At 35.0% G+C, this 11,248-nt stretch overlaps 1 protein-coding gene across 1 annotated transcript in view; it reads right to left on the bottom strand.

The window, feature by feature from the left end:
- Positions 1 to 793: 793 nt before the first annotated feature.
- skib (v-ski avian sarcoma viral oncogene homolog b) overlaps positions 794 to 11,248 on the bottom strand; it is a 68,898-nt gene continuing 58,443 nt past the window's right edge. The window contains exons 2-7 of the mRNA XM_066672908.1: positions 9,481 to 9,594; positions 8,960 to 9,063; positions 6,694 to 6,938; positions 4,332 to 4,576; positions 3,280 to 3,510; positions 794 to 2,888 (exon numbers count right to left, since the gene is read on the bottom strand). Coding sequence (XP_066529005.1) covers positions 2,664 to 2,888; positions 3,280 to 3,510; positions 4,332 to 4,576; positions 6,694 to 6,938; positions 8,960 to 9,063; positions 9,481 to 9,594 — 1,164 coding nt within the window. The 3' untranslated portion in view covers positions 794 to 2,663. The remainder of the gene's footprint in view (positions 2,889 to 3,279; positions 3,511 to 4,331; positions 4,577 to 6,693; positions 6,939 to 8,959; positions 9,064 to 9,480; positions 9,595 to 11,248) is intronic.

Genomic DNA, 11,248 nt, shown 5'->3' with positions numbered 1-11,248 from the left:
TTTGCATAACATTCTATAAAGGTTTTCACTTATATTTTGTCCCTGTCCCAACATTCTGAAATGTGCTAGACTTGTCAACTTTTATGTTTATATTTACAAAATAATATAAAATTTAGTGAAAATTTTATAAATCATTACTTTGTTTTTTGCCAGTTCAATAATAGTCAAAGAAAGAAAGAAAAAAAAATCATTGCTTTTACTGCAGTTTTCATAATATCCCAATTTTCAGAAAGGGGTGGTACATGAGGATGGGTGAAGGCTGCCAGTTGATGAGTGTGCAAAATCATTCACATTCTGATGCATTTTGTATCTGACTAAAATTACAAAAATTTTACAATATGTTCTATAAATCAGTTGCTTCTTCACATTTTGACATAAACAATTTACTGACATCTAATAGATAAGGAATTCTACAGGGTTATGAACATGGCAACCCACATGTTTTCAAATACTGGTTAATGCAGGCACTACAGAAAATAAAAGCTAATTTCTGCTTTAATATTGACTTATAATAGTTTGATTTAGACTCCAGCTCCACTTAAATGGCAAAACCTTTTAATGTTTTGAATTTTTAATTTCAGGCTGTTCCAGACTGTCCCTTTCTACTGGTCAGTGGTTCTTTATAAAGATTTTAAGCTGTGAGTGTGGAATTGAATGAATGTCAGCAAAGAGTGTGCCTTAAAATTGCTGATTTCATTAGAGGTGTCTGGATAAAAGACATGTTGCCAATATAAAATGTATTTAATACTTAAAATGTTTAAATAAATCAGACAAACTTATAATACTTGTTTTTGTTTAATGGGAATTATATGCAAGGAAAACAAAAACAAGTGGCAAAAATGACCCATATCAAAACCAAAAATATAAGCACAGTCTGTATTCTGAGTGTGTGTGTGTGTAGTCCACTGGAGTAAAGCACAGAGGGATGAAGCTGTATAAACAGAGAAAAGCAGGCAAACAGTACACAAAGGGGTCTGCTAGAAAATTACCCAGAATAAATAAAGTAATGGAAGGTATAATATACTGTATTACTGCACAAATATATGGATACAAAAGGGGCAATTGGTTAAAAAGAGAAACAAAAACATTGTGTTATTTACAATATGTCAGTTATACATCTGGGATTTTCTCAAGAAATCTCAATACATTTGCTTTGGTAAGTTATTAAAGTGATTTCCAAATGGACTGGATTTAACCAGAATTATACAATCTATGATTTCCCACATGATAATATTATAAGGATTTCTTACAATAAATGCCCTCTAGTTGAAAATGTGAGATTTTTTTTCTTTTTTAGAAGTACATTATGAAAATCTCAAACATAAATCATAAACGGGGTTAGAGAATAAGGGGAAAAGAAAAGAAAAGAAGATGAAAAAAAAAGCCCAATAACAGAACATAAGTAAAAGCAAGCCAACATACTGATAACTATCTTATTTACAATAATTCTCCACTAACTTGCTATTATAGTTATTTACATAAGTAACAAATGTATGAAAACAGGTTTTGAACCAGCTTTCGCTGTTTGAGATTTGAAAAAACATTTGAGGGCTTAATGCACAGTACAATAGTTTTTTCCCCAAAGTGCAATTCTTTTTTTTTTGGTAGAGTAAAAAAATATATATCCATATTTTTGTATATAAGTAGAAATGTTATTTTCATAAACATTTTTTTCTTAAACAAGCCCTAGAACCAGTGACTAAAGAGGACATTTGAAAGAGAATTGCATTTTATAATGCTAATGTACCAAATAAAATGTATTTTCAGTTCTCTTGAATTACTGTTTCAACAGTTAAAATAGTCTCCAAACTCCACAGTGCTGTTCATTTCAACTGAACTGAGTTTTACATATAGTATAAAATAACACTTACTTTAAAAGATACTGAAATTAAAGAAAATAATGTGGGTTTAAATCCACTATAATAACTGCCAGTAAAATAAGGGGTAAATTAAGGGGTTATTTAACCTACAAGGTTTTCAAAAATATGAAATTATATTTAAAAAAAAAAAAAAAACCCTAACTGGTATGCATGTTATATATGAAAATCTTGCCCAGAAAATACATAGCACTGCTGCTCATGCAAATTATATGGATACAAGAAGAAAGGAAATAAGCATCATAAACATTATAATATGTAGTGAAAAACTATGTCCTGCGTATATTCAGTTTTTTTGTAATACCTTCTTGTATTCTTTTTTTTTTTTCGTGTACAGGTCATGTGGCACTAGCAGGTCAACTATCTGCTACTGTCAGCTCGCTAACTAGAAAACACTTTAGTTTTCTGTATATTTTCAAGTATCTTTGTTAAATAGCTTATAACAAAATAAAATTCCTTGGATTAGCTTGAGAAGCTCACTGAAGGTGTATCCGTCCAACTTGGTGCTGATCTCTCTCCAAGGCATAATCCTTTCGGTGTAGGAAGTTTCACTTTAATGCTGATTTGGACTGTTATGAAAGTTAAAAAGTCAAAAATGTGTTGTTCTCGCTAATCCAAGCCATGTTTCCAGTTCATGACTTTGTAAACGTCCACAATTGTGTATTTGTATCATGTATATATTTTGCTCCCATACATTTTTGTATTTATGTTACATGTTCATTTTGATCGATCTGCTTGAGGCATATAAGAATGCTAAACGTCCTCAAAAGTTGTTGTATTTCTTTTTTACGAAGCATCCACAGCGTCCCTGTTCTCTTGATCATTTTCTCGGGCGGCTGGCTGCTGGCTCTCATGAATGTGTGTATGCTGTGTGTTGTGGCTGAGTTGTTGCTGTAGTTGTAGCACAGCCCTTTCCAAGCTCTGCCTTGCCTCGCGTTCCTTCAGCAACTCCTCCCTCAGCTGCTCTCGATCTGCCTCAGCCTGCTGCAGCTTTACCTGCAAATCCTCAATCTACAGACAGAGAAAAAAGTAGCGAAATAAGAGAAAGGAGACAGAGTGTCAGTTGGTCCATTATGACTGTGTATTAAGGTATAATTGATGTAATAATATGTATTGGAACAATGATGGAAAAGCTGATGAATGATGGATACCAACAGCAAGAGTAAAACTTGGGGAAAAATAGATTTTAATTGTACAACTGATAACACTGGTGCCTATATTAAAGGGACATTTTATGATTAAATAAATTTGATGTAAAATGACTGTTGTGTGTATGTTTTATTGCTATTTTTTTTTTTAGAAAGAATGTATGCATTGTAAACTGAACACATCTAAAATACTCCAAAAAGAACTGTAAACATAGTGCCAGTTCCGAAGCAGTGAAGTAGTAGTTATATCTTGCCTGGGTGGAGTACTTTGCACGCAGACGTCCAGCCTCGCATCCTTTATCGCACACTCTGAGCTGCCGTTCTCGCTCCACTTCCCTCTTCAATCTGCCACACAACTCATGTGCATCGCGCACTTTTTTCTCACACTCCGCCTTCAGCCTCTCTATCTCCTTCCGCAGATTACGCTTGGCCTCAATTGCCTCCCGCAGTCTGCCCTTCTTTGTTGCCCTCACAAACTCCAGCTCCTGAAAAAAAAAAAATGAATTAAATCACTTGAACCACTAAAATGCCTCTAGAATGGATCCAAGCACAACTAAATGCAGATAATGTGTCCAGAAACAGCATCTAAGTTCTTTTGCTTTAGTAATATCTAGCTACCTTTCCATAACTTTAGGAGACAAGAAAGCTGTTCTTAAAACCTTTCAAGTTTCATTTCACATAACAAAATAAAACAAAATATATTATTTACATTTTATTTTTATTATTTAAAACAAAATGTATTATTTTGCAGTGATGTATTTTCTGTTTTCAATTTTATCCTGTATATTTCTAATAACATTTGTCACACAGTTGTAAATAGGATGGAGCAATGTAATAGTGGTCCATTTTCTAGAAATGTCTAATCGGATTAAAATGTATATCGTCTTTTCACTGGTTATTTCTGTTCTTCTCCTGAATGCTTCAAAATTTTCCAACAGGAGCAGGAAAGGAGAGGTAGCAACATTTTTGTAAACAACCAGTGCATTTGGATGAGAGGAAGACCTGATCTGAAAGTTTATGCAGAAAATAAATACCTACATAAATCTCTTCAGTCCACACAGTCCCTATTTAGCCTGTTTTAAATTAATTATTTATGCATCCCTTCTTCAGCTTGCAGTTACATCTTGCCCTTTTTAAGTTAAATATATAAGGAATGATTAAGAATAATACAAAGAAGTTGGAAAATTGTAAACTTTTGGAAAATTAAGTCAAATTAATTGTGAGAGGTTTTGGCCATTACATCCACAGAATTATCGTGGGCAGCCCTTAAAATGTAGGATATGAGTTCCTTAAGTGCTAACTTTACCTGCTGAAGGCTGCGTTTGGCCTGTAGAGCAGCAGTTAACTTTTCTTCTTGTTTGACCCTCATACGGATGATTTCCTGCAGGAACTTCTCTCTGGCCTCTCTGGAACTGAGGTCACTGTACAGTGTCTGTCTCAGCACCTCCAGTTCTGACGGACCGGCAGCTTTCCTCTTTACATCACACATTTCCACTGGACTGAATGTGTGCATACTCACAACTCCGTTACTCATGGAATGTGAACCAGGCACTGGTAACAACAACATGCAGGAGAATCAATATAAAATTAAATCACAAAAATACCCCCTTATAAAGGACATATAAGCATAATTCTTACAACTGCTGTCAAAAATCTGGCTGCATAAATACTGTTCATCTCATTCTAGACTAGACACTTAAATGTTCATGATTAGCAAGGGTTTCAGAAAACACATTTTCATTTATTTTGCTAATTCAGTGGCAAAATATTGAAATACACTGGATAAAGAAACTCACTCTTTTATATCATCAGAGTAAATTTAATTATACAGCTGGTTACATGAGTCCTCTCATTATGTAGTGACACTTATTAGGCTGACTTGAGTCCCAAATGAAAGGGATTGGGAGATGTATCTAAAATTTGGAGCTGACTCTAGGCGAGTGACTCTGTGTTGAAATGTTAAAAGTAAGCATAAGAAGGTTTTGTGTTTGCCATCTCTAACTGTGGTCCAAAGCACAATCACACACTAAATATAAACAGTGCTCAGAAAACGAGAGGAACAAGCTCCTAACAACATTACAAAAAATATGCCAGCTTTAATACTGGCGCATATTTACAATACACACCTTGTCACTGAACTGAGGGTCATAAATACAAAAGCAAAAATCATTCATTAATCGTAATAAAATGTACAATTAATCATGATACTGATTTAAGCTCATACTGCCCAACACTAAGTGAAGGACACTTAAAAAGTGTAAACTGAACTTGAAAAACACTCTTTACTGTGACATGAATGATGAATGACACCTTACTGTTAATACTCAATGTGGATATACACAGATTAATTATATTTAATTTTATTTATTTATATTTTATACCTTGGGTTTGCTAAGAAGTTTGCTGTCCCAAACATTGCCTGAAAATACTTGTACCCCTTCAATCCCCTCCCCCACCTTCTCCCAGAACATTTTTGCAATTACAAATGCTTACACATGCACATACCTATTCTTTTTGTTTGCATTGGAACAACATGCTGACAGAATTTATAAAATTAGTTAATTTCATAGAACCCCCAGAAACTGAGTAAACAGCATTCTTTTGTGTGTCTGTGTCAGCAGTGGGATCCTCTTTAGTCTACAATCGTAAGTTATGACCAAAATGGCTCCCTATTTGCATTTTAGGGCAAAACTGAGTACATCTACCATTTGCCAAGTGTCCAAATCTTAAAGTCTAATCTAATTTATAGTAAAGATTGTAGCTCACTTCATGAATTTAATGTGGACCAAAATGCATTGCAAGATTCTTTGTTATTAAGCAACAATGGGAGAGTTTCTAATGCTACTTAGGGAACTAAATAGTACCTCACTATATAACACAACACTAATGAGGGACTGGGGAGTCATTTTGGTCATAGCAATAGTGTTGCATTTGATGCAGACTGGCTTAGTTCAATCAATCAATCAAAACCTTAACGTTCAGTGTAAGTGAATGTAAAAAGATTTTATTCAGAGTAATTTTGAAGTGTTACTAGTGGTCCATTCATCATGAAACTTTCACCCAGTGTGAAGGACAGCTGCTGCATTCAGACGATGTAATTAATTAAAAAGCTACAAAAATGGAGATACATGTTTTTAATTGAACAGTTACAATATAACTAGGGTGACCAGACGTCCTCTTTTACCCAGACATGTCCTCTTTTTTTAGACTTAAAAAATGCCCGGGCGGAATTTCACAAACGTCCGGGATTTTGTTTTTCTAGAGTTTACATAGAATTTCGAAAAGCGTTACATTCACAAACTAGTCCCGCCCTCCCCTACTCCGTTTGGTTCGCTTGAGTGAGAAGGGGGAGTGGTGAAGTAGCCTAAAATCTTCAGATTGCACGGTCTGACTGTAGACATTGACATTGATTATTGGTCAATAACCTTCTCTCTAAACATTTAATTGTCAGTCTGCACGTCAGTAGTCCTTGTTTACGTCAGGCAAAGCTTATGTACCTACCCTCATCTCGAGCAGCTATGCCGAAACGTAAATGTAAGTTTTCGGATGAATTAAAAAAGAAATTCCCATGCCCCCCCAAAAAAATTCTGCATCATCTCTGTGCATTATCTTAAAAGATAATTACTGTGACAATGCTTAAAACAACTTTGTGCACTATTAAAACTCACTTTCGTCATAGTTGTCCACTTCAATCTCTGCATCCGAGTCTGAGTCGTTTTGCAATGGCTGATGGACTCGGACTGTAGACAAAGTCTGGATCTCTCTAGATGGCCAGTGTTTGGCAGGTCTGGAGCTGAGGGCAAGAAGGGCTGTGGGCTGACTGTCTGTGGCCTGCAGTGCCTCATCCTTCCTCAGGCTAGCCGAGGCTGCTGTCACACCAGGGGCCAAACTCTCTGAGCCTTTTTGGAGTGATCTGAAACATTCCAGAGCAAAAATCAAACAGTGAGTAAACAGCATGTGACAGAATACAGAAGCTAGATTAGCGTGTATCTGTAATTGTTTTTATAAAAAGTATATTTGTGATGATAGCAGTACCCTAAAAACTGCTAGACCAGAGATGGCATGCACATTTTTTCTAAAATGAAATTTTATTTTATACTGATATAATCTGAGGGATCTACATTCATCTAAGCTCAGAAACTAAACCCTTTTTTTGTGCAGCACAGATGAAGTTCCTGCCATTTGATAACTTGGTAAACAGAAAAGCAGTGCAGCAAGGAGCATGACCATTAAAATTTGCCTCCAAAGCCTCTAAAGTCAGATCAACATGTGAGTATGTGTGTCTTGTGCTCCTCATAGGCCTGCATTTGCATTAATGCAGGTATGTACAGTAGTTACTGGTTGGTTTTGGGAGTAATTAAAAGGCATATATAGGTCATTTAATATAAGGGAATAAACTGGCTACTCATTTTGGTGTTTCATTATTATCATTATTATTATTATTATTATTTAGCAACTGTACTTTTAAAGAGGATGAGATATCTAATTGGATAAAGCCAAACCATATCTGTTAATCAAGTATTCAGTGTAAGCTAGCCTCTTCAGACTTAAATCTTATTTCTGTGCTTGCACCTTGACCAGGACAATACAGCCCTTAGTCTGAAAGTCAAACACTCACTCAGACTACACTACAGTAATTTACACCTTTTCTCAATATAAAAGACAGATGTACAGTGGCAAATCTGTATGCTCCCTTTATAATGAGCTACAAGTGCCAGAATATAATACGTCACCCAGTTTTGAAGGACATCTTTTGTATTTTTGATACATTGTGCTGATGTTTCAGCTTCAAGAAAAGGCCAGGCAAATCACAATCAACTTGAAATGTCAGAAAGACCAATGACTCTCTAAGTGTTGTAAGTAGTGTCAATTGATTAAAAAAAATGTATCCAGTTTATTACAACAATATACTGTGATTAAATGTTTAAAATACTAGTATTTACTGCATGGTACTGTCACTGTCACACAGCTCTGGGGTTTTGGGTTAAATCCACACTTTGGGTTACTGTCTTTAGTGTGTTCTCCCTGTGTCTGTTTAGGTTTCATCCGGGTGCTCCAGTTTCCTCCCACAGTCCCAAAAGTGGTTTGAGAGTGTAGGAGTGACACTGAATCTGTGACGCCCTGTGATGGCGCTTTGTCCAGTGTGCATTCCTGCCTTGCATCCAGTGATAGGCTCCAGGCCCACTTAAATCCTGACTTGAGGTTTTACCTATTAGCTTAGCTTTGATGATTTCTGAATCATTTTTGCATTCATTTTCTGTAACCACTTCATAGTCTCTTCACTTGCTGAGTACAAGTCTCAGGAAGTGCTTGCCATTGCCTTAGTTTTATCTAAACCTTCCATCTGGAAGCTTTTTAAAACAAAACTTCAATGCAGCACATTGCGTAGATGTCTCCTAAGTCATTATGTGTTTGAACATTTCAGTCATGTAAAATTCACACAGGTTTTACAGGAGGAAGATGGGGTCAAACATGGTAACTATTAATTTGAGTTAAAATAAACATGTTAAGGTTTCCTGTGTTCGTGGGTATTAACAGATTAATGTGTTATCCCTTATTATAAATAAAATAAAAACCTGTTACAGACAAGTTTGAATGAAATTATAGTACACAATACTATTTGCCTTGGATACAAAATAAAAATTTGTAACTAAACTAATGCTAGCTGATAGACCCATATATTGCTGATGTGTCAATGCAATGTGCATACATCCTGAAAGCTTTGAAAGGCAAATGTGATACTATTTGAAGACTCCTGTGTTAGAACTAGGAGAATGCAAAGAGTCCTGAGAGGTAAAATTCAAAGAGTCTGAACATCCAATAATTAGAAAAAAAAAAAAAAAAAAAAATAAAAAAAAAAGATAAACCAGATCCACAGCCAGGAAAACACATTTTATTTATGCAAATGAGGTGGTTGGGAGTGCTGAAGCATACCGTTCATTTTTGTGGCTGGGCACTGCTCTGTCAGTGGATGGGACTCTTGGACTCCATGGCCGGAAAGCTGATGGCCGCTGCTTAAACTGGAGCTGTTTCAGATCCTGAACAGAGAGGAAAGGGCAAACGTTAAAAAAAAGATGATCTGAGCCAGGGTTCTAAATACAGAAATACAATGCAGATTTGATCGGTTTTCGATAACACAATTATATTATACTGAATGTTTTACTGAAGCTTCAATTGTACGTTCTTATGCACATATATTTTAACATGTATCATTTAAATATGTATGTTTCAGTGTTGGGGGAAAAAAAAAAACAGTAGGTTAACCCCAATTCTTTTCAAAATGACAAAGCTGCTGTATACAAAACAGCATTCAGACTTCAAACAAGCCTAGAAAATGCATACAATAAATGGTGATATTATTGACAAAGACTTGAAAACAATTTAAATTTAGTTGATCAAGTCAGTGGCCTTAGGAATTAGTTCTAAATTAAAGTGAAACAGATACAAATACCGACCTTGTTTGTTGACGCAGCCAGATGCTGTAGCCAATCAGCTTGCTTTTCTTTGTCCTCAGAAGGGGAACGTGAACACTCCTGCTTAGATTTCTTGGATGGAATGGGACTGTATGCCTGTTAAAGGGTGGAAGGAAAAGAAAAATCACATTTGCATCTTATTTCAATAGCAATCCACAAATTTCCCACTTCACCTTATCGTGTTGTACAAAAACAGAAAACAAAATGCTGAAATATATCAGTATATTATATTCTGAAATTTTACTAGAGTCAATAATACCTTTTTTAATTTTTAATTCCTGCTCCATACGTGACGTGTATAACTTGTAGAGCGCTGATTCTCGACTACAATTTTTTTTTTTTTTTAGATTTTACATAATGTAACAGAAAAATCACAATTCAACTTTTTTATATTGGACGGGAGGTGCAAAATAGTTATAGGAAATATAGAACAAATATAAATTTTTGCAAATAATGGTTAAATTTCCTTTCAAAGGACTGAAACAATTTTTTTCAAATAAAACCTGTTAAAAAAAATTAAATACAACAACTTAATTATATTTAGAAAAACTGTTAATATAGAAGTTGCACATAACCATTTGAAGTATAATACACCACATTATTTGAGGTTTATAGCACTTAAACTTTTCACATATTGATGAATATTTATTGGCAGTGTGCCTGAATGATTTATGGAATGTTGACTGAATGGAACCAGAATGTCTGTCCACATTTGCACATAATATACACACATTTCACACCAGAGAGATTTGCTGATAACACAAATGATGAATAGTTTGTGTTTTTTGTTTTTAAATAGTCTTTTTTTTTTACTGCATATTTCTTTGCGGAGCAATTTAATCTCGTTCTTCCTCCAAGTAACATGACTCAGGGTCTAAAAAGTAATTCTGCTGGAACAGCAAGTGCAAAACCCCTTCAGTTATAAATAAATAATATATAGTTTGTAATTTGTGTGCTAATGTTTCATTCTCTCTTCTCTGTGCTGTGTTGTTTCTGACGTGCTTTCTCTAAGCCCATTTGTTTTACAAATTTGTACTTTATATTTAAATATTAAACAAGTTTGTGACAATTAGTTTTGCATCACGCAGGCAACACTCCTGATTTCAAAGGGCTAATAAACTCAGCGAAACACTACCCATCTCCTTAAAATGTTATTACTGTATTGAGACTGTGTCTTTCCCCCGAACTAAATGTAAAAGTAGAAAAACAAAATCAGCCTGTTTCAGCAACCTAATCAATATTAAATCATACACAACACCTAGCAGCTACACCTCAGAACTAAAATTTGGGTTACTCAACATAAGATCACTAAACTCAAAAGCAGTCATCGTAAATTATATCATAAGTGATCATAAATTCAACGTTTTCTGTCTCACGGAAATGTGGGTTAGACCAAATGAATATTCAGCACTAAATGAAGCCACCCCCCTGGGCTATAATTATGTACATAGCCCAAGAATATCAGGCAAAGGAGGTGGAGTATGTGTAATTTATCAAAATACCCTAGAAATTAGTCTTAAACAATGTGACTTCACTTCACTTCTTTCGAGGTTCTCTCCACTATTATTACAAATCCGGTCACAAAAAAGGACACATTTTTATTATGCAACATTTACAGACCACCAGGGCCTTACTTAGAATTTCTGAAAGAACTCAGCGATTTTGCTACAAACCTAGCGGTGTGCAATCATAAAGTTATAATTGTAGGAGATTTCAATATCCATTTTGAGAAGGAAAGTGACCCACTATA

The sequence above is a fragment of the Hoplias malabaricus genome, chromosome 5 (assembly GCF_029633855.1).
Source record: "Hoplias malabaricus isolate fHopMal1 chromosome 5, fHopMal1.hap1, whole genome shotgun sequence".
Classification (NCBI taxonomy): domain Eukaryota; kingdom Metazoa; phylum Chordata; class Actinopteri; order Characiformes; family Erythrinidae; genus Hoplias; species Hoplias malabaricus.
This window is presented reverse-complemented; position numbering and strand designations above follow the sequence as displayed.